The sequence below is a fragment of the Pezoporus flaviventris genome, unplaced genomic scaffold (assembly GCF_033815535.1).
Source record: "Pezoporus flaviventris isolate CSIRO_AGI_PZ_B2104156 unplaced genomic scaffold, CSIRO_AGI_Pfla_v1 ptg000059l, whole genome shotgun sequence".
Classification (NCBI taxonomy): Eukaryota; Metazoa; Chordata; class Aves; order Psittaciformes; family Psittacidae; genus Pezoporus; species Pezoporus flaviventris.
In genome coordinates, this window is record NW_026892607.1 from 1,367,163 (window position 1) to 1,388,308 (window position 21,146).

General features: G+C 50.7%; 1 protein-coding gene across 1 annotated transcript in view; it reads left to right on the forward strand.

Moving 5' to 3' along the window:
- The window catches only part of LOC133277640 (ribonucleoprotein PTB-binding 2-like), a 67,335-nt gene that overhangs the window by 8,611 nt on the left and 37,578 nt on the right, over nt 1–21,146 (forward strand). Inside the window, exons 2-3 of the mRNA XM_061469677.1 lie at nt 1,826–1,892; nt 12,161–12,630. Coding sequence (XP_061325661.1) covers nt 1,826–1,892; nt 12,161–12,630 — 537 coding nt within the window. The remainder of the gene's footprint in view (nt 1–1,825; nt 1,893–12,160; nt 12,631–21,146) is intronic.

Here is a 21,146-nt window from a genome sequence, read left to right on the forward strand (position 1 = left end):
ATGAAGACCCTCAGTCGAATGCCCACAGGTATTTACATGTCTGAGTGATTGGAAGGAATCTACATTTGCTCAAGAGCTGGCACAGTGTGTTTTGGTTTTGTTGATCGTCACAAACACTTCATGTGAAAAATGCTTTCAGTGAAGTACAACAGAACCCAGTTGCAGAGGTAAAGGTCTGTGCCCTGCCATGGGGGGTATGAGAGCACAAGAGCAGTCGCCTTCCTGCAAGCCTTGAAGCAGGTTTTCATTTTAAATCTTCTGTATGCTGTCATCGCTTTTTACATGAGACCTCATCGTTATGCACAGAGATGTGTTCAGTGCAGGCTGTTTTCCCTCTCAATTCAAGTGTCAAACAGTTACTTGGAAATCCTTTGGAGTCATCTGATTCACAGATGACTTTGGAAAGAGTGAAAGAATATTTCCTGCTACTTAATGCTATGAAACTTTCAGAGTTGCACTTGTAACATAATATAGGAAATACAAAAGGTCGGTGTGTCCCCTTTCTGTGAAGTGGGACAGAAATAACTTCTTTGCAGTGTTGAGTGCCACAATAGAGCTGAGCTGTACAAACCTGTGCAGAAGGTGTCTCCTCAGCCTCTCATGACTGAGATGAAGTACCCTCTAATTCTTGTTAGAGAGATGTGCACAGTCAAGTCTCCTGCTGGCCTTGAATCTTTGAATTGTGCCTGGCCTGTTTGGCTCTTCAGAAGCCACATCCTCATCACATCCCATGAGAGGATGTCTGGGAGCTGGAGAACTGCTCCCATATTTTATTAATGCAGTATTTGACAGCTGTTAAGTACTGAAACTAGAGATTGGTGCCCGCTTGACTAAAAGGTATATACCTGATACCGGTCACGGGGAGCCCAATTAACCTTTAGGCTATATCTATTGTATTAGCAAACTGACATGTAGGCTGGGCAATTGGAAAGGGGCTGCAGTTAAGCTTTCCCACAAAGCCGGTTGATTATTTTGCTTACGCAAATGGCCTTTTGCTGTTGTGTGTGGGATTTATCCAACTAAACCGATGCAGGTTGCTACTTGTGGTTTCTTCTTGGGGAGGATTAATGTTCACCTCTGCATTCTCACCGCTGAACTAAATTGTAGACGTGTGCATACACCTTGCTCTTGGTGAGGAGTAGCTGTTGCAAACCGGTGCACACTTCTTACACTTGCTCCTATACCAGCCCTCCCACACTCCTGCTCTCTTCCCATTAATGAGTAGGAGTAAATAATGCTCTTGGGATGGATTCCTCATTGAGCATCTGTGCAGTAACTGATAGAAGATACTTTCCAGGGGGTATTCAAGACACCGTTCTCTACCTGCTAGTTGAAAGAATATTCATTGAAAGAGCAAAATGTGTTCAAGTGAGCTTGAGCCCTTCCAGGAAACCGAAGCAGCTGTTGTATCTCATGACAGCATTGCCTGCCCGCAGTGAACTGCATGATGTGGTGCTGCCGGTATTTGTTGTCTGTGTGGTGTTTTAGAGACGTACATAAGAGTCGTTGGGGGGGTTTCTATTGAATGAGCTGTGATGTTCTTTATCTTTATCAGAAGACACTCAAGGGGTGACCCTGTTGTGCTTATGTGACTTTATAGAAAGAAAAGTAAATGAATCAAACTCAGCCAGTTTTTGATTTGACTGCTGCAATAGTATAAGCAGCTCTAAACCAACTGTTTGATAGGGTTTCTGTGGTGAAATCTTTAGTTTATTGTGAAAGTGTTTTGTTTGGTTTGTTTTTTTTTTTTTATGAAGATGGATTTATCCACTTCTGTGGTCTATTGAGTTATTTCTCTGATGTTACTTGTGCTTTTCTCTTTCAGGAAATCCATGACTTATTTAAAGATTATGAAATCAAGTATTGTTACGTGGACAGAACTAAAAGAACAGGTAAGAATTTACCGTCTTCCAGTGTCATTCGTTTGAGCTCTGTGGTGAAACTAGTGAGGAGCATCATCTGCCATGTATGGAACCATTGACTTCTGTGCCATCGCATAGCTTGATTGTCCCTCAGTGCCTTTTTTGGCTGCATAGTTTGTCAGCTTCTACGGAAACCTGTGGGAACTTGGAAACTCCACTGATGTCAGCCCGAAGTAGGTAGGGCCACTGTGGTGTATCCCAGGGTATTCTTTAGTGAGCATCTCTTTGGGACGAAGCTAACCTCAGCTGTCTGGTTTCCTTGATGTACTGGTCCCGGGCCTCCCTTAGAGCAAAGCGCATGTGCCTGTGACTTGATCAGAGGAAAAGGCACCTAGCTGCTGATGCGTTTGTGGCAGGTAATACAAGCCCCAAGCCATTATTTCCTTCTTTGAAGGACATGTCCTCCATTAATTCCTGAATTGTTGAAGTCTGAGCCTCTATTTACAAGTGAAGTCTCTAAATAGGGGATTCGTGGAGTTTAGTGCTTGTGAGGTACGGAAATGGACAAATGTTTCTCTGCAGGTTCCTGTCCTTGCAGGTCAGCAGAGGTCCCACAGCCTGGGCTATGTCCTGAGGCAGCCTTGGTTTTCAGGACGAAATCTTAGTGCAGGAGCTGTGATAGATGGATCCCAGGCTTCTGTGAGGATAAGGGTGTTTCTTGACACCTACCTCTGAGGAGCAAAATTTGTGCTTTACTGTCCCATTATCCTGCAAATTGGATTTCTGCCTCTGGAATAAGGCCAATTTGTATGGGGGTACTATAGTCTCTAACAATAGACTGAACATTTGGGTTCAGCATGAAAGGAAACACTTGAAAAGACTTGGAAAGAGTGAGGGCAGGATGAAGTCATTTAATGTAGATGCTCTCATATATAACTAGTTTTTTTACTGTGTTTGTTTGGGTTGGTTTTCAAGTGTATATGTACGTGTGTGTGTATATGTGTAGTTCCTTGCCTATTCATGTGATGTTTTGTATGTTTTCCTGCATGACTGTGACAGCAATACACTGCAGGTGCTTCATTTTGTCTTGGCTTCTTAGTTGGGTAATTAAATTACTTTATCTCCGAGTTCATGAAGGCCATAGAACTATCTTCAGAGGCCCTGTTGTCTCAGAATCACCATGGCTGTCCAGTCATAGCATCACAGAATAGTTAGGGTTGAAAGGACCTTAAGATGGTCCAGTTCCAACCCCCCTGCTATGGGCAGGGATGCCTCAACAAATTCTCAAGCCTCTCAGCTCTTCCTGCTCGTGTTCTTTATCTTAGAGACTATTTGTGGTGTTAGTTTTGCTGTGCAAGAAGCAAAGGTTCTGCTCATGGTTTTGACCGTGTCTGGGGGTGTTGTGTTTGTATTCAGTCTGTCTTGGCCAACAGACACAGCGGAACAGTCATCCATCCAAAGATGGACCTAGAGATTGTAGTGTGGACTGTTGGCGTAAGGAATTCCGTTTGTGTTGAGGTTTATATTTGTGTGTTTTGGGTTTTGTTTTGTTTGGGTTTGGGGTTCTTTTAGCTAGGTTTGGTGCCTTTTTAGTTTAATAGGTGTATTTGGAACTTTGTGGGGTCTGTAGAATTCAGGGTTCCAATTAGAACTTCTGAATTGTCCCGAGGTTTCACTTATTCCACAAACTAATGTAAGATAAGGGATCAGCTTGGGGAAGTAGCTCTGCATGACCTCAAACACTGGGGAAAAGACCCAATGAAGACTTGGTCTTCTATCTGTAACTCTTACGTAACTATACTTAGAATACCGAAGAGTATCCTGTTAGAGAAGTAGGTGATGCTGCGTGAAGATAATGGAGAGCAAACCCATGTAAATCAGAAGTGCCATTTTATGGTATTTGAGAAGCATGTTGCCAGTTTGCACACCATGTCTTCTTGGTGTGAGCGCTGATGCACGTCTTTGGGCAGGAGAGATTGTAAAGCGCTCTGGGAAGGCATCGACCACGCTGCGGGAATCATCTGGCTGCCTGCAGGACCTGCATGGGGGAGAGAAACTGGGGTTTTCTTTCGCAAAGTAAGAGTGGTACACTTACTTGGCGTGGCGTAACTGTGGCTTTGGCTCCAGCTGTGGGCAACTTCTTGAAGGTCTGTGGTCATGCACAGGGTAGAGACATGGTGAGTGCTGCGGAGGTCCTTTTCTCCAAGGCTGTGACTAACTGTGAGCTTCCTGCTGGACCTAGATGGGAGACGTGTACAACGGGTGCATTGATACTCCATTGCGTATGAGCACGGGCATCTTAGGTCTGTAGGAAGAGGAGGAGGTTACAGTGTAGGTGTTAGAGATGTCCCTTTCTCCATGAATGCAGATATCATCTGGCAGCATGAGAACCCTGGCTGTGGAAGACTTACATGAGTGGCTGTAGCTCCTACTTTGGAGTAGATGCTAGGACTCGTTAGGTGTGCTACAGGGCACTGAGAGCTGCCTGGCAGACTGTTGGGTTGGCAGTGTGCAGGAGCCCTGGTCTGGTGGCATCCCTGTTCTGGAGCCTGTGTGGAATTGTCCAGTGCAGCTGCAAAGGACAAATGAGGCTGCATTGCTGTGGGCTGCAGCACCATTGCTGTGTCCTTCCCCTTCATGGCCTCTGCTCTCAGCCCTCCCTCTGGAGCCTGAGGTGCTGCCAGTCTGGTCTGGTGCAGCCCTTTTTGTACTGGTTTTGGGCGTACGATGAGCATTCTGTTGCCTGTTCCATGGCCATGAGAAGAGCAGGAGTGGTGCTGGAGGTCCTTTTCTCTGTGGCTGTGGGAACCTTTGTGCTCTGTGTTGGACTTAGATGAGGGACAGGTAGAATGGGTGCTTTGTATCTCCAGTCCCTGGGAGCATCTTCTGTCTGTAGGATGAGGATGAGCTTACAGAAGGAGTGGGTGTTGCAGAAGTCCCTTTCTGCATGGGTGCAGGTGCCGTCTGGGTCCATGAGAGACCTGGATGTGGAAGAGGTACATCAGTGGCTGTAGTTCTTGCTTTGCCTAAGGCTGTGAGTGAGGATGTGTTAGAGATCCTGCTCATGTTGAAGAGCTCCCATTGTCCGTTGCTACAGGCTCTTTGTGGCTGCTCTGTCTTATGTGGCCTGTTTGTGTTGCAGATACCTGAGGAGGTGGGTCTTTGTTTTGGCCATGAGGGTGGGCACCTTCTGGCTGTCTTTGGGATGAGGCCTAGAGTGCAGTAAAGTTGAGTGTTACAGGTGTCCCTTTCTCCTTGGGTGCAGGTATCATCTGGCTGCATAAGAGCCCTGGCTGTGGAAGACTTACATGAGTGGCTGTAGCTCTCGCTTTGCTTTGGGCACCTTCTCCTAGACTGCTGTAGGACGTGTGAGAGATGCTGCAGAGCTTTGTTGTCCATGGCTATGGGCACCTTTTGGCTGCCAGTGTTGCCTGCATGGGGAACAGATGCTTGAGGTGGCAGGACCCTCCTGTGGCCATGAATATTGGCCCCTCTTCCTGTGTGTAGGATGAGGAAGGGGCAGGGATAGGTGGGTGTTTTGTAGCCTCTGAGTCTTTGCTCTCTCGTCTCCTCCTGTGCCAGTGTGGGCAGCTGCAGCTTTCCATAGGGGTCTGTTGTGAAGGTTGTGGCTATGTCCTTTGTGATGTGGTCTGGGTGTGCTGGAATTGACGCTGCCATGCCATCAGGAGTGGTGCTGCCAGCATCTGTTTTGGGAACTTCCAGTGGGAGAGGGATTTAAGTTTTCCCTTGTACATCCTTTTGTGAAGCTCCTTGCAAGCCCAGGTTGGGGTAGATGCTAGGACTCCTTACCTGTGCTACAGAGCACTGAGAGCTGCCTGGCAGACTGTTGGGTTGGGAGAGTGCAGGAGCCCTGGTCTGGTGGCATCCCTGTCCTGGAGCCTGTGTGGAATTGTCCAGTGCAGCTGCACAGGACAAAAGAGGCTGCATTGCTGTAGGCAGCGGTGCCGTTGCTGTGGCCTTCCTCTTCATGGCCTCTGCTCTCAGCCTTCCCTCTGGTGCCTCCGCTCCTGCAGGTCTGGTCTGGTGCAGCCCTTTTTGTACTGGTTTTGGGCGTACGATGAGCATTCTGTTGCCTGTTCCATGGCCATGAGAAGAGCAGGAGTGGTGCTGGAGTTCCCTGTGTCCATGGCTGTGGGAACCTTTGTGCTCCGTGTTGGACTTGGGTGAGGGACAGGGCCAATGGGTGCTTTGTTTCTCCAATCCCTAGGAGCATCTCCTGTCTGTAGGATGAGGATGAGCTTACAGAAGGAGTGGGTGTTGCAGAAGTCCCTTTCTGCATGGGTGCAGGTGCTGTCCGTCTGCGTGTGAGACCTGGATGTGGAAGAGGTACATCAGTAGCTGTAGCTCTCGCTTTGCCGAAATCTGTGAGTGCAGATGTGTTAGAATTCCTGCTCATGTTGGGGAGATCCCTTTGTCTATGCTTACGGGCACCTTGTGCCTGCACTATCTCATGTGGCCTGTGTGGGTTAAAGATATTTTAGAGGTGGGGCTCTCTTTTGGCTATGAGGTTGGGCACCTTCTGGGTGTCTTTGGGATGAGGATAATACTGCAGAAAGGTTGGGTGTTACAGATGTCCCTTTCTCCTTGGGTGCAGGTACCATCCTGCTGCATGAGAGGCCTGGCTGTGGAAGACTTACATGAGTGGCTGCAGCTCTCGCTTTGCTTTGGTCACCTTCTCCTAGACTGCTGTAGGACGTGTGAGAGATGCTGTGGATGCTGCAGAGCTCCATTGTCCATGGCTATGGGCAGCTTCTGGCTGCCAGTGTTGCCTGCATGGGGAACAGATGCTTGAGGTGGCAGGACCCTCCTGTGGCCATGAATATTGGCCCCTCTTCCTGTGTGTAGGATGAGGAAGGGGCAGGGATAGGTGGGTGTTTTGTAGCCTCTGAGTCTTTGCTCTCTCGTCTCCTCCTGTGCCAGTGTGGGCAGCTGCAGCTTTCCATAGGGGTCTGTTGTGAAGGTTGAGGCTATGTCCTTTGTGATGTGGTCTGGGTGTGCTGGAGTTGACGCTGCCATGCTATCAGGAGTGGTGCTGCCAGCATCTGTTTTGGGAACTTCCAGTGGGAGAGGGATTTAAGTTTTCCCTTGTACATCCTTTTGTGAAGCTCCTTGCAAGCCCAGGTTGGGGTCGATGCTAGGACTCCTTACCTGTGCTACAGAGCACTGAGAGCTGCCTGGCAGACTGTTGGGTTGGGAGCATGCAAGAGCCCTGGTCTGGTTGCATCCCTGTCCTGGAGCCTGTGTGGAATTGTCCGGCACAGCTGCACAGGACTAATGAGGCTGCATTGCTGTGGGCTGCAGCACCATTGCTGTGTCCTTCCCCTTCATGGCCTCTGCTCTCAGCCCTCCCTCTGGAGCCTGAGGTGCTGCCAGTCTGGTCTGGTGCAGCCCTTTTTGTACTGGTTTTGGGCGTACGATGAGCATTCTGTTGCCTGTTCCATTGCCATGAGAAGAGCAGGAGTGGTGCTGGAGGTCCTTTTCTCTGTGGCTGTGGGAACCTTTGTGCTCTGTGTTGGACTTAGATGAGGGACAGGTAGAATGGGTGCTTTGTATCTCCAGTCCCTGGGAGCATCTTCTGTCTGTAGGATGAGGATGAGCTTACAGAAGGAGTGGGTGTTGCAGAAGTCCCTTTCTGCATGGGTGCAGGTGCCGTCTGGGTCCATGAGAGACCTGGATGTGGAAGAGGTACATCAGTGGCTGTAGTTCTTGCTTTGCCTAAGGCTGTGAGTGAGGATGTGTTAGAGATCCTGCTCATGTTGAAGAGCTCCCATTGTCCGTTGCTACAGGCTCTTTGTGGCTGCTCTGTCTTATGTGGCCTGTTTGTGTTGCAGATACCTGAGGAGGTGGGTCTTTGTTTTGGCCATGAGGGTGGGCACCTTCTGGCTGTCTTTGGGATGAGGCCTAGAGTGTCCCTTTCTCCTTGGGTGCAGGTATCATCTGGCTGCATAAGAGCCCTGGCTGTGGAAGACTTACATGAGTGGCTGCAGCTCTCGCTTTGCTTTGGGCCCCTTCTCCTAGACTGCTGTAGGACGTGTGAGAGATGCTGCAGAGCTTTGTTGTCCATGGCTATGGGCACCTTTTGGCTGCCAGTGTTGCCTGCATGGGGAACAGATGCTTGAGGTGGCAGGACCCTCCTGTGGCCATGAATATTGACAGCTCTTCCTGTGTGTAGGATGAGGAAGGGGCAGGGATAGGTGGGTGTTTTGTAGCCTCTGAGTCTTTGCTCTCTCGTCTCCTTCTGTGCCAGTGTGGGCTGCTGCAGCTTTCCGTAGGGGTCTGTTGTAAAGGTTGATGCTGCCATGCCATCAGGAGTGGTGCTGCCAGCATCTGTTTTGGGAACTTCCAGTGGGAGAGGGATTTAAGTTTTCCCTTGTACATCCTTTTGTGAAGCTCCTTGCAAGCCCAGATTGGGGTAGATGCTAGGACTCCTTACCTGTGCTACAGAGCACTGAGAGCTGTCTGGCAGACTGTTGGGTTGGGAGCATGCAAGAGCCCTGGTCTGGTTGCATCCCTGTCCTGGAGCCTGTGTGGAATTGTCCGGTGCAGCTGCACAGGACTAAAGAGGCTGCATTGCTGTAGGCAGCGGTGCCGTTGCTGTGGCCTTCCTCTTCATGGCCTCTGCTCTCAGCCTTCCCTCTGGTTCCTCCGCTCCTGCAGGTCTGGTCTGGTGCAGCCCTTTTTGTACTGGTTTTGGGCGTACCATGAGCATTCTGTTGCCTGTTCCATGGCCATGAGAAGAGCAGGAGTGGTGCTGGAGGTCCTTTTCTCTGTGGCTGTGGGAACCTTTGTGCTCTGTGTTGGACTTAGATGAGGGACAGGTAGAATGGGTGCTTTGTATCTCCAATCCCTGGGAGCATCTTCTGTCTGGAGGATGAGGATGAGCTTACAGAAGGAGTGGGTGTTGCAGAAGTCCCTTTCTGCATGGGTGCAGGTGCTCTCTGGCTGCATGTGAGACCTGGATATGGAAGGGGTACATCAGTGGCTGTAGCTCTCGCTTTGCCCAAGGCTGTGAGGGGGGATGTGTTAGAGACCCTGTGGATGCTGAGGAGATCCCATTGTCCATGCTTACAGGCACCTTGTGGCTGCCCTATCTCATGTGGCCTGTGTGGGTTAAAGATATTTTAGGTGGTGCAGCTCTCCTTTGGCCATGAGTGTGGGCACCTTCTGGGTGTCTTTGGGATGAGGCCGAGATTATAGGAAGGTTGGGTGTTACGGATGTCTTTTTCTCCTTGGGTGCAGGTACCATCCTGCTGCATGAGAGGCCTGGCTGTGGAAGACTTACATGAGTGGCTGTAGCTCTCGCTTTGCTTTGGGCACCTTCTCTTGGAGCCTTGCAGGAGGACGTGTGGGAGATGCTGTGGATGCTGTGAAGCTCCCATTGTCCGCGGCTGCGGGCGCTTTCTGGCTGCCAGTGTTGCCTGGGTGGGGAGCAGATACTTTAGGTGGTAGCAGTCTCCTTTGGCCATGAGCATTGGCACTTCTTGTCTGTGTGCTGAGGACGGGGCAGAGGTGCTGTGGGTGTGTGGCAGCCTCTGAGGCTTTGCTGTCTCGTCTGCTAGTCTGCACTAGTGCCTCTTTTTTATAGGGGTCTGGGGCTGACTATGTCACGAGCCCCATTGTGACGTGGAGTCTGCGGGTTGACATGACATGGAGCTGTGGGTCGGCTGTGATGGTGCTGTGACATGAGGAGTGCTGGTGCCAGGATCTGTTTTGTGGACTTCCAACGGGAGAGGATTTTATAGTTTCCCTTTGCACATTCCTTTCGGGAGCTCCTTGAAACCCAGGATGTGGTAGAGACCAGGAGTGTTTTACCTGTGCTTCAGAGCTCTGAGATCTGCCTGGCAGACTGATGGGTTGGGAGCGTGCAGGAACCCTGGTCGGGTTGCATCCCTATCCTGGAGCCTGTGTGGAGTTGTCCAGTGCAGCTGCAAAGGACAAATGAGACTGCATTGCTGTGGCCTTCCCGGGCCTGGCCTCTGCTCTCAGCACCCCCTCTGGTGCCTCCGCTGCTGCCAGTCTGGGCTGATGCAGTCCTTTTTGTACCTGTTTGAGGCCTACGATGAGCATTCTGTTGCCTATTCCTTGGCCATGAGAAGAGCAGGAGTGGTGCGAGGGTCTCTTTTGCTGTCCAGATCCTCATCTCCCCAACTGTTCTTTTCAGCCTCCTGTGAACCAGAATAGTTCCAGATATGTTGCTGTAGCAGCGCTGCTGTTGCCAGTGTCTTTGGGCACCTTCTTTCTGGGAGTAGGACTACAACAGGGTATGGGCAGTGTGGATGTTGTGGAGCTGTCGGTGACAGTGGCTGTGGGCACCTTTGAGGTTTTCTTGGGACCTGAGTATGGGAGAGATCCAGTGGGTGCTGTATCTCTGCATGTGCCAAAGGGCTGTGGTGAGCTCCTGGCTGTGTGTAGGCTGAGGACGGTGCAGAGGTGCTGTGGGTGTGTGGGAGCCTCTGAGTCTTTGCTCTCTCGTCTCCTCCTCTGCCTGTCTGCACTGGTGCATCCTTTTTATAGGGGTCTGGGGCTGACTGTGTCATGAGCCCCATTGTGACATGGAGTATTATGAGCTGTGGGTTGCCTGTGACGGTGCCATGCCATCACGAGCGCAGCTGCCAGGATCCCTTTGGGAACTTCCAGTGGGAGAGGATTTTATAGTTTCCCTTTGCACATTCCTTGCACTGAAATGAAAATGTACTGTTTGTCCAGAGGAGGCCACGGAGCTGCTGCGAGGGCTGGAGCAGCTCTGCTCTGGATCCAGGCTGAGAGAGCTGGGCTGGTTCACCGTGGAGAAGAGAAAGCTCCTTAAGGGGAGACCTGAGAGCAGCTCCAGTGCCTAAAGGGGCTGCAGGAAAGCTGGAGAGGGGCTTGGGACAAGGGCCTGTAGGGACAGGCCAAGGGGAATGCCTTTAAGCTGCCAGAGGGGAGACTGAGATGAGCTCTTAGGCAGAAGCTCTTCCCTTGGAGGGTGCAGAGAAGCTGTGGCTGCCCCATCCCTGGCAGTGTTCAAGGCCAGGTTGGACACAGGGGCTTGGAGCAAGCTGCTCTAGTGGGAGGTGGCAGGGATTGGGGCTGGATGTGCTTTAAGGTCCCTTCCAACCAGTCTGGGATTCTTTGAAATCCTTAAAAAGAATGGCTGGGTTTGGGTGAGGAAATGCTGTTACCTCTGGGATCTGTGGGAAGAGGAGCTCAGTAAAGTCTAAAGAAATTTGACAGCAGCAGGTCATCCTTGCTGATGGTTTTGGAGGTTGTCTTTAATACCTTTGGCATAGAAGACATGTTCCGTTGGCCCAGCCTGCCTGTACAAGTGCCTGGCTGTGCTGATCCTCTTTCAGTTTGAAGTGCAAGGTGTGCGTTTGTCTGTCTGTGAACTAAAGCCAAGTTTTTCCGTGACTTCCCTGTGCTTTGCACATCTGTTTGTCAGTAGAAGATAACACCTGCATTATCTTCCAGCTGCTTGGTTCAGCGCAGACTCTTACATCCTCTAATTGAACCGGTGTCAGGCAGGACATGCAATGGGAGCGCAGGAGTTTCCATCCGGACATCAGGAAACACTTTTTCACCATGCGGGTCACCCGCACTGTTACGGGTTAAACATAGAGGATGTGGAGTCTGCCTCTTTTGAGATCCTAAGAACTCATCTGGATAGGACCCTGCACAAGCAGCTCTGGGTGGCCCTGCTTGAGCGGGGATTGGACAAGAAGACTTCCAGAGGTGCTTCCAGCTTCTTCCTGGTTTTGACTGTGAAATGCTTTGGGGACTGGAAACCCTCAACAGATCCAGTAAGCCCAGAGGGAGAAGATACAGCTACTGTCATCAAACAACTTCAGTAGAATTAGTAATGTGTTGACTTTTGATTCCTAAATACAACATTTTGTGCTCCAAGTGGTGAGATCATGTGTGTCTGTGTTTCTGTAGTCCCTTTTTGAGTTTATTCCTCATGATGTTGATAATACCAGGTATTAAAAACCACCTGTGTTGTATCTTCAGGGAAAAGAATTTGGGATTGAGCCTGTGACTCAAACTGAAAGAGGGGAAGTTCAGGTTAGATAAAAGGCAGAAGTTCTTTACTGTGCAGGTGCTGAGGCGCTGGCACAGGGTGCCCAGAGAAGCTGTGGCTTCAAGGCCAGGTTGGACAGAGCCTTGGGCGCCATGGTCTAGTGTGAGGTGTCCCTGCCCGTGGCAGGGGGTTGGAACTGGATGATCTTAAGGTCCTTTCCAACCGAGGCCAGTCTGGGATTCTGTGATTCTCTGATGTATCTTGATTTGGTCTCTTCCAGCATTCATCACTCTGCTGAATGGAGAGCAGGCACAAAACGCCATTGGGAAGTATCACCAGTATTCTCTTTGGGGAAAAGAGATATCAGTGCAACTGCAGCCGACAGATGCTTTGCTGTGCATTACCAATTTACCCACTTCGTTTACCTTGGAAGAGTGTGAAGAACTTGTGCGTGCCTATGGCAATGTTGAGAGGTGTTTCTTGGTCTATAACGAAGTTACTGGCCATTCCAAGGGCTACGGCTTTGTGGAATACATGAAGAAGGACTCCGCTGCCAAGGCCAGGCTGGAACTTCTGGGGAAGCAGTTGGAGGAGAGCACTCTCTTTGCACAGTGGATGGACGTGAACCAGCTCACCCCAAATCTTATTCACTCTAAGTGCCTTTGTGTGGAGAAATTTCAGAAAGACTGTGCTGACTCCAAAGAACTGATCCAAGCTTTCTCCCTGAAGTATAAACCTGTGTTCTGCCAGGTATGTTCAGTTTGTATCTTCTGGAAGGTCAGGGTTGTGATTTAAGTAGCTCTGTATTTCTGTGATTCCCTGCTTGCTTCCTAATACTTGTGTTTTTCATGTAAGTAGTGAATGGTTCTGCATCTGCAGTGTGATGTATGCTGTGGTACAGCTGCTTTCTTGGTGCTTGTTTGCAGTGGTGCTGTGTGTTAGCTGGGGATTGTGCAGAAGACTCCTGTGAGCACCAGTAAAATGTTTGTAGGACATCCCCTTCCTCGTGCTTTGGATTGAAAGCCAATTTAGAAATATTTCAGAGAGCCTTTGAAGTGCGCATGGCTGTTGGTTTTATTGCTCAGTAAAGAAAGCAAGCCTGTGAGTCTATGAGTACCACAAGTGCAACAGTTTAGATGGTGGAGAAGATATATATAAACACACATATGTGTGTGTGTGTAATTCATATATTTAAGAAATGTCTGCAAACATCAGATGTTGTTTTTCCCTAACTGAATAAGATGTAGCTTGGGATCTAGATGTTACTGCCAGTTGCAGTATCTGTAATCTCCAAGGAGCTCGTTCAGATCTCCTGGAGTTGCCTTACTGCTGTCAAGGAAAGCCTGGGTGAAAAACGTCCTTTTTGTTTCTTAGTTTTCTTAAGGAGCTGGAGTGACAGAGCAGAATGTTTGCAGTCTCGTTCTCATGGAGCTGCCTGTTTCTGTTGGAGATTTCTTTTGCCTTTCAAAATATCCATCAGTCGACGGGATTGCCTTTGAAATTTGAAATGTTTTCATTTATTTGTGGGGGGAAAAAAAGTATTGTAATGTTTACTTTGTAAGAGCTGCAAAGCAAAGTCCTTTAAATAAAGGCTGTCTCTTTAAAATAAGCCCCATCCATGGGTGCCCCTCCCTCGTTCTGTCTGCTGAAGCGCTCTGAAACTTTTCCTGTCAGTAAGATTTTTCTGGAGTGTTTCTGTCAGTGGAGGCAAAGTCTACATTTATCTTTGTAGAACCTTTGGGTTCTATTGCCCTGTCTGTAAGAGAGGTGATAAAGTGCGGAGGGAAAACGCTGAAAGCCTTGCATATTCTGTAACCAAACTCGATGTCAGAGAAGATGGTTTAAGCACTGTCCTTTGTTCTCCTTCGGCAGAAAGAAAGAGTGGAGACTGTGTGGTTGTTAAACACACACACATGTTAACAAGTCCTAATAGAACCATTTTCTAAGTCCCTGTGGCAGGCAGTTGGAATTGGATGAGCTTTCAGTTCCTTCCACCACGAGGCAGTCTGGGGTTCTGTGATTTGGGTTTGTTTCATTGACACCTCTGTCTGTGCTGAGTTTTAATTCTCAGTGTGGCAGACCTTCTTCCAGTGTATGCTCAGATTTAACCCTCTTCAGTGCCCAGTACATAAGGAAGTTTGTGCCAGGTTGTTTGAAAGGATTTTTCTGTGGTTTTGAAGTCGGAGTCATGTTTCTGTTCTTTGACTGATGTCGCTCCCTGACGTGCTCAGTTACAACTCGAGTAGGTAGCAGCAGCCCTAAAGTACTTGTCTGGGTTAAGATGCTTGCACAAATGCTGTGATTTGGGAAAGGGCAGAGAGATTCGGTTCTTCGTAACAAGGGCTTTATCTCCCATAGTGAGTGTTGCTCTATGGAAACGGTTGAGAGAAGGTAGCCGCTCTCCAGCCTTGCTGCAGCAGCTCTAACAAACTGCAGCCATTCACAGCCCCTACAGGAGGGGAAATTCTCACCTGACAGAAACTGAAAATGCGATTGCTATTTTTATTCTGTCATTTTGGGTAAAAGCCTGGGGTTTTAGTTATATCCTTGCAACTTAAATGCCAACTTTCTGCCAGCCAGACGTGTATTGTTTGAGCATTATGAAAGGACAGAGAAAATCTTGTGTTTGAACATTGATGTGGCATTTGAAATTCATTCTAGTGCCATGTTTTATGAGTCACACACGTATGCTGGAAAAGTGGGTTTGGCTGTTCCTAGGCATTACAGTGCTGTCTCACCCTCTGATACCTGCCTGCCTTAGTACTCCAGATGGGTGGTTCTGCTTTGTGGTGTTTCTTCTTGTCGGTGCTCAGGAGCAAAGTGTTCCAGGCAGAGCTGGGAGATGGGATGAGAAGTCTGCATGTGACCAGAGCTGGCCCTTCCCTTGCAGGGGGGTGAATCTGGGTTGGACAAGTGAGGCAGATGGGGATCTCTAAGTTGCTCTGTGGTTGTATATGCTGAGTGATTCCATGTTGGTGCTTCCTTGTGTGTTATGTTCTGAAAATCTTGAGCAGGATAATCCAGCAGGGAGGAGCTGACAGTACTTGTAGGGAGCTGGATGGTCAGGATCATTTCAAGGGCTGCTTGTGGTGCCTGCTGCCTTTAGTTCTCATTTGGGTTACACCTTGCAAGATGAGATCTCAAGTGCCTGCAAGTACTTCTATAAGCAAATGAGACAGCAGGGCAGGTGGGGTTCTTCTTTTTGTAGTCTTTAAGGACTTGGATGTATTTCTTTTCATAAGCAGATGTAGTTTGATGACTGTTGTGATGGGGAAATTGCTTCTGCCAAGTCGGCAGTGGCCAGCAAGGTCACAGTCACTGCAAGCACGACAGTGAAGAGGGCTGGAAAAGTGCAAAGCTTCAGCATAATGGAAGAACCAGCAGTGAGGATTCTCATCCCAAGGGCTGCTGGCCCAAGGCTGTTTCCAGCGCCAGCCAGGTGGTGAAAGGCGGGTGCAAGGTGTGTGTTTGGGATCCCCATGAAGGGCTGCAAAGAACCTTTTGTGTGCAGGGTGTTCTGCTCCTGTAAAACACCAACTGCTGGCTTGAAATGTCTCAGAAGAGGCCTGTGATGGTGAGAAAATGAAGGTGCAAGGTGATGAAACTGTCCCAAGAAGAGGCTGGCATTTCTCTACCCAGTGATGATTGATGGTGTTTTCATTTCCCCTCCGCACTGGAAGCAGAATGGGAAGCAACCAGGAGGGCGAGGAGGATGGGTGAGAAGTGCAAGGAAAGCAGGATACTGCTGATAGCACAGGGGCTCCTAACCTTTGCCAGGAATTCCTTCTGCATTGAAGGAGTGGAGCGGGACAACGCTGAGGGTGGATAAGGCAGCTTTTTGGGCTGCTTTGTAAGTGTTTGCAGGAAGGGGCAGCACCTCCGTTGTCTCCCACCTCAGCACCTCTCTAATGGAGGTACCTGCTCCTGGAAGCAGAGGAAGGCAGCCTCAGGCTCAGGCTGTAGGAGTGCTTGGGGCTGGATGAAATGAAAATAAAGGAGCCGATGCTGCCCACAGGCACCACGGCCGTTGCTCCAAACATCCCTATGGCACATCCATCCCCCTGAGTCCGAGCTTGGTCCTCTTGTTCCCACAGGACAGGCACCTGCACGGGTGCCCTTTTCTATTCCCCTGGGATGGTTTCTCCCGTTGGTTTGATTTAGCCTCTCAGTTTTATCCTCGCTCTTCACTTATTGCTTCTCCAAAACCTCTGCAATGGTTTTACTCTCCCGTTACTGTCAAGTTGTTTTGATGGTGGCAGGAGTTTGAAGCCTGAAAGCACAGTTTTAGCAGGAGCCTTCCTTCTGTTGGCGAATGAGGTGGAAATCTGCAGATGAGCTGCTCGGGGCTATTGGAGTCCTCGGCCTTGCGGCCATCGTGTGGTACGGGGACATCTACCAGTGCATGGAGGGATACGTAGACATGGCGTCCGTGGTGATCATGAGCGATGCCTGAGGTCTGCTTTGGAGACCTGGGACCACTAGGCAAGCCCTGGGGGTGCCTGGAAGCCCCTTAAGGGGAACTGGGAGCATGCCAGAGCCTTGTGAAGGCAATGAAGTAACCCCTGGGGGATACTGGGAACCCCTGGGGGATACTGGGAACCTGTGGGGGTCAACTGGGAGTAACAGGGAGCCCCTCAAAAGACTCTGGGAGTAATTAGGACCCCCAAAATGTTCTGAGAACCTTTCTGGGGGAAACTGAGAGTCACTGGGACTGCGCTTTGTTGTTTCAGAAGATGGTTTTTACACAACTTTGACCAGTGGGAGCGCATCCTGGGGAATTTTTGCCATGGGGAACGCCGAGACTCCATTGGACTGATTTTGGTGCTCAGGCACTGGACAGGAATGGGGAATAGTGCAGGGGTGAGGATTTCAGTGTCAGCGCCACTGCCAGCCCCTGCCCCCAGTAAGAATGGGAAACCCAAAGACTTGAGAGTGATAGAGTTTATTGACTGACGTCCAGGGGTGTAGTACTGATAACCCCAGTACTTATCAATAACGTGTGATGGTATAATAAGAATAAATAATAATAACAGCTGGAGGTCAACGTAATACTAATCTTAATAAGAAGAATTCTGTCTAACATACATTAATCCTATTACTATCTCCTAAGGTATACCTAAATCCTATCGCTACTAATAACAACAACTAACAATAACAACACCTAAAGAATAATGTAAAACTGAGCTAGACTAACAGGAACAATAGCATCAACAAGAATAACAATAAGAAGAACTAGGGAAATAAGGATGGGAGGGGACCTAAGACTACCGGGGGGCTGCTGCCCTCAGGTGGTATTTCAGTGGTGGTGGAGGAGCTCAGCCCAGGAGTGGGGTGTTTTTTCTGGCGGCGGTGGATCTTGAGATGGGAGTTCCTGCCCCGAGTGGTGTTAAAGAGCCTGGAAATTCGAAAACACGCAGGGATTTGTAATTCCTCTTGACAATTCCCCCATCAGCCTGAAGCCAAGCTGCCGAGTTTCTGTTGCTGGGGATTTGGGCAGGTCAGCGTTTAAACAAAGCGCATGGATGGGGTGGAAGGTGGTTGGGAAGGCATGGGAAGGGCGAGGGGAATCCTGAGCTCCACCTCCCCACTCCGGAAGTTTCCATTTTATCCCAAATCAGCTCGTTTCCAGAAGAAGCTAAATCCAGAGTCACCTGTGGCATTCGGGGCAGGAAAATCCACTCCCGTCACTGCCGCCGCTGGGCTGGTGTGGAGCCTGGCGCCGGTTCTGCCCCTTTGGTGGTAGGTTCTGATGGGGCAGAACACGGCGCCTCGTCCTGGGGCTGCAAACGGTCTGTAAACCAGAGAGAGTTTATTGCTATATTCCTTCTTGTTCTTTCTCTTCCCAACAGGTGGAGAGCTGAAGGGGAAATGGATCTTCAAATCTCTGGGAAGGGCCCGTGCACATGGGACCGTGTTCCATCCAGCACAAACGCAGCTGTCAAGCCGAGCCTGCCCTGGTGAGATCCTCTGAACACCAGTGAGCCCAAATGCTTTAATGGGATGGTGAGGACAGGCACCTCAGCAGAAAATTGGGGTAATTTTGAGCGGCGGGAGTGGAGTCGCCCTTTGCTGCCCCAAAGTTGCAAGTGGGGAATAACTGAGCACCTTGTGTTCAGGCTCCTCCAGCTCCTCTAGCAGCCTTTTGGTCTTTCCTCCCCTGATCACAACGGTTTTGTGGCCGAGTCTGATCTTCTTCTTCCAGGTAAAATAATATTCCACGCACTGCGCTACGGTCTTAGTTGGAATCTGTTGTGAGCAGAAGAGAAGCAGTCTGTGAGGGCGATGGCGGAGGCAAACCCTGAAGGCACACACGTACAACAAATGCATCCAGCGGCTTTACCTCCTGCTGCAGTTTGTGGAAATCGGTCTTGTGTTTGCGGAAGGCGATGTCAAAGAGCTGCTGCTCCAGGGGGGTCCACGTGTCCATACCTGGGAAGGATCCCCAAGGTGTGAAAGAGGAGATGAGCGCAGGCAGAGAGATGTCGGCACAGCTCCTCAGTGCCCTATTGACATCTCTGCTCCTTCAGAGAGCAGCTGTGCAAGGCCAGAGCCCCACGCTGGAGGTTACCTGTATAATGGTAGCCAGCCAGCGGATGGTGTTGATTTGGCTGGGGACCCCCCTGGCGCAGCAGCTCCAGAGCCTCCTGTGGAAGTGAGTGGAAAAAGACATTGCTCAGCCCGGGCAGCGCTTGGTGAGAGCGCTCCAGGATCTCCTGGGCTGCGGGAATGATTCTGATGCCGAGGCAGGTCCATGCTCCACCGGCCCTTAACGCGGCTGTGGCACCAAGAACCGGTCCCTTGAGCTTAGAGCCCAGATTGCAGCGCATGGAGCAGAGAGCTGGGAGCGCCTCCAGCTCGCCCCAGGGACACAAAGGCCGTCCCAGAGCGTTGTTAATGACGCCCCAAGAGCCGCTCTTACCAGGACGTTGCCGCGCGCCTCGTGCAGGCAGTGCATTGCACGCTCTAAGGTGGTCTTGGCGCGCGGCACGTCGCTGGACCTCGCTAGGTTGAGGAGCTCGGTCACTGCAAGCAGAGCGGGAAGAGAAAGTCAAGGTTCTGTGCAAACAAGGGGGTGACGGGAGGAACATCTCGGGGGTTCTTTGGAAGAAAAGCGTTAAAGAAACCTCGATCCGGTGTTGAAGGGTCCCAGACGAGCCAGGCTTTGTCCTCTTCCTCCTCCATTGGCAAGCGGGAGGGATCCCGAAACTCTGGGATCTCTGCCTGATACTGGGCGCCGATGTTAATGTGCCTGCAGTAAGGAGAAAGAGGAGGTGAGGAAGGCGAGAGGTGAAGAGATGCATCACTGTCCTCAAACCCTGAGCGGAGGCAGGAGCTTTGCTTTGAGCCTAAGAGTGAGCGGGGAAAGAAGAGCTGAGGCCACGAGCGTGGATGGAAGAGGACATCTGGGAATGGTTTTTGCAGTGCTGGGCTCGGGACCAAAGCTGGGATTGCACCGCAACGGCCCCGGGTGTTTGGAGGCAACGTCATTGTGGCCGGTGGGCACCGAGAGCCCTGCCCGGCCCGTGGCACTTGCAGCGACCACACGCTGACCCCACAGCAGTGGTTCCCTCAGCGCCCCTTTCCCTAAGGTTCGTGGTATTCCTGGTGCGGTCCAATCACTCACGGCCCAGTGCTGGTGACATCTTCCATCAGGCAGAGCCCAGAGTCTCCAGAGTCCATCCCACCTGGAAGAGAGGAAAACCCGCTCAACATTGCAGTCCTTCTGCCAAGATGGGCCTTCAGCCTTCAGCACATCCTCACCACTGCAAATCACCAGCTGCCACCCCAAATTTCCCTCCTTTCACCCTTTGTGCTTGGAAGCTTCAGGAGATGGACCCCGCGGATGTCCCCCCCTCGGGGGACACGACCACAGGTCTGTGGAGCCCCCTCCCGTCCTACTACCCGTTGAGCGCAGGCATGAGGGTTTTCGTACCTAACACCACCCCAAAGAGCTGGATGGAATCGCTCGTGGCTTTGGAGGAGGAAGAGGAAGGCTGTTCTATGATCACTGGGGCTCTTTCTCACACAGGACACCTAGACAAAACAAATCCAAATAAACCATTGAATCCCTGCTCATGGCAGGAAAGGAGTGGAACAACTTGGAGGTGCCTGCGAACACAGAGAAGGTTTAGTGTGAGTTGTCCCTGCCCATGGCAGGGGACTTGGAACTGGATGAGCTTAAGGTCCTTTCCAACCCTATTCTATGACTCTATGAAACTCTAAAATGGCCTAGGAATTCCTCAAGTGGCATTAAAAAGTCCAAGCGCCCAGGAAATGCCATGTTTTTCCCTAGGTTTCGTGCCCATCCTGCATCCTTGTGTCCATGCACCCAGCGTCACCTTTCTCAGCGCCTGCGTTACTGTAGAAAGTACCAGCAAGTCCCTGTCAGTGGGTGATTTGGGTGTGATTTGGGGGATTGGGGATCATGGAACGGCTTGGGTTGGAAGGGACCTTAGAGCTCATCCAGTTGCAAGCAGGAGGCAGGGACACCTTCCACTAGTGCAGGGATGGGGCAGGCCCAGCTTCTGCGTTCAACCCGTTTTGGTGTCCCGCCAGCCTCCCAGGGAAGAACTTCTGCCTCAGGTTTCACCTCAGTCTCCCCTCTGGCAGGTTAAAGCCATTCCCCCCTGTCCCCTCCCCACAGGCCCTTGCTCTCCCTAAAAGAGTCAAGGCAGATGCCAGGCTTTCGGGCCCCGGAGCTCTTGGCTGCGGCTGAGCCAGCGGCACTTGCACGGTGCTGACCAATGCAGCGGCTCCGGTGAGGCTGCTTGAGGTGTTCTGGGTCATTCCTGTAACCCCCGAAGGATGGGATGGGCACCCACCTCTTTCTGCTCTCTTGCAGGGCAGCTTCTCTTGTCTCTCGCCCTGGCAGCTTGTGCTCTGCGGGGCATTTATAGTCTCCCGTTGCCAGGTGACGGGTTCTGTTGTGTTCCATTGGGTTCCGTTGGGTTCCGCGAGAGTTCGGTTCCGTTGGGTTCTATGGGGTTTCATGGGGGTTCCATGAGGTTCCATAGAGCTTCCGTGAGAGTTCCCCTGGGTTCTATGGAGGTTCAATGGGGTTCTGTGGGGGTTCCGCTGGGTTCCGTGTGCTCGAGCACTCGGACATGGTGAACGCTGATGCACAAACTTTAAGTCCTTTCCCGTTGGTTCCCCATGAATGGGGATGACAAGCACTGCTGCAGCAAGTAAAGCTCCTCTGAGCACGATGGGAGCTAGCGAGAGCCCCGAACAGGAATCTTGCTCACACTGACTCCTTACTCTTGGTT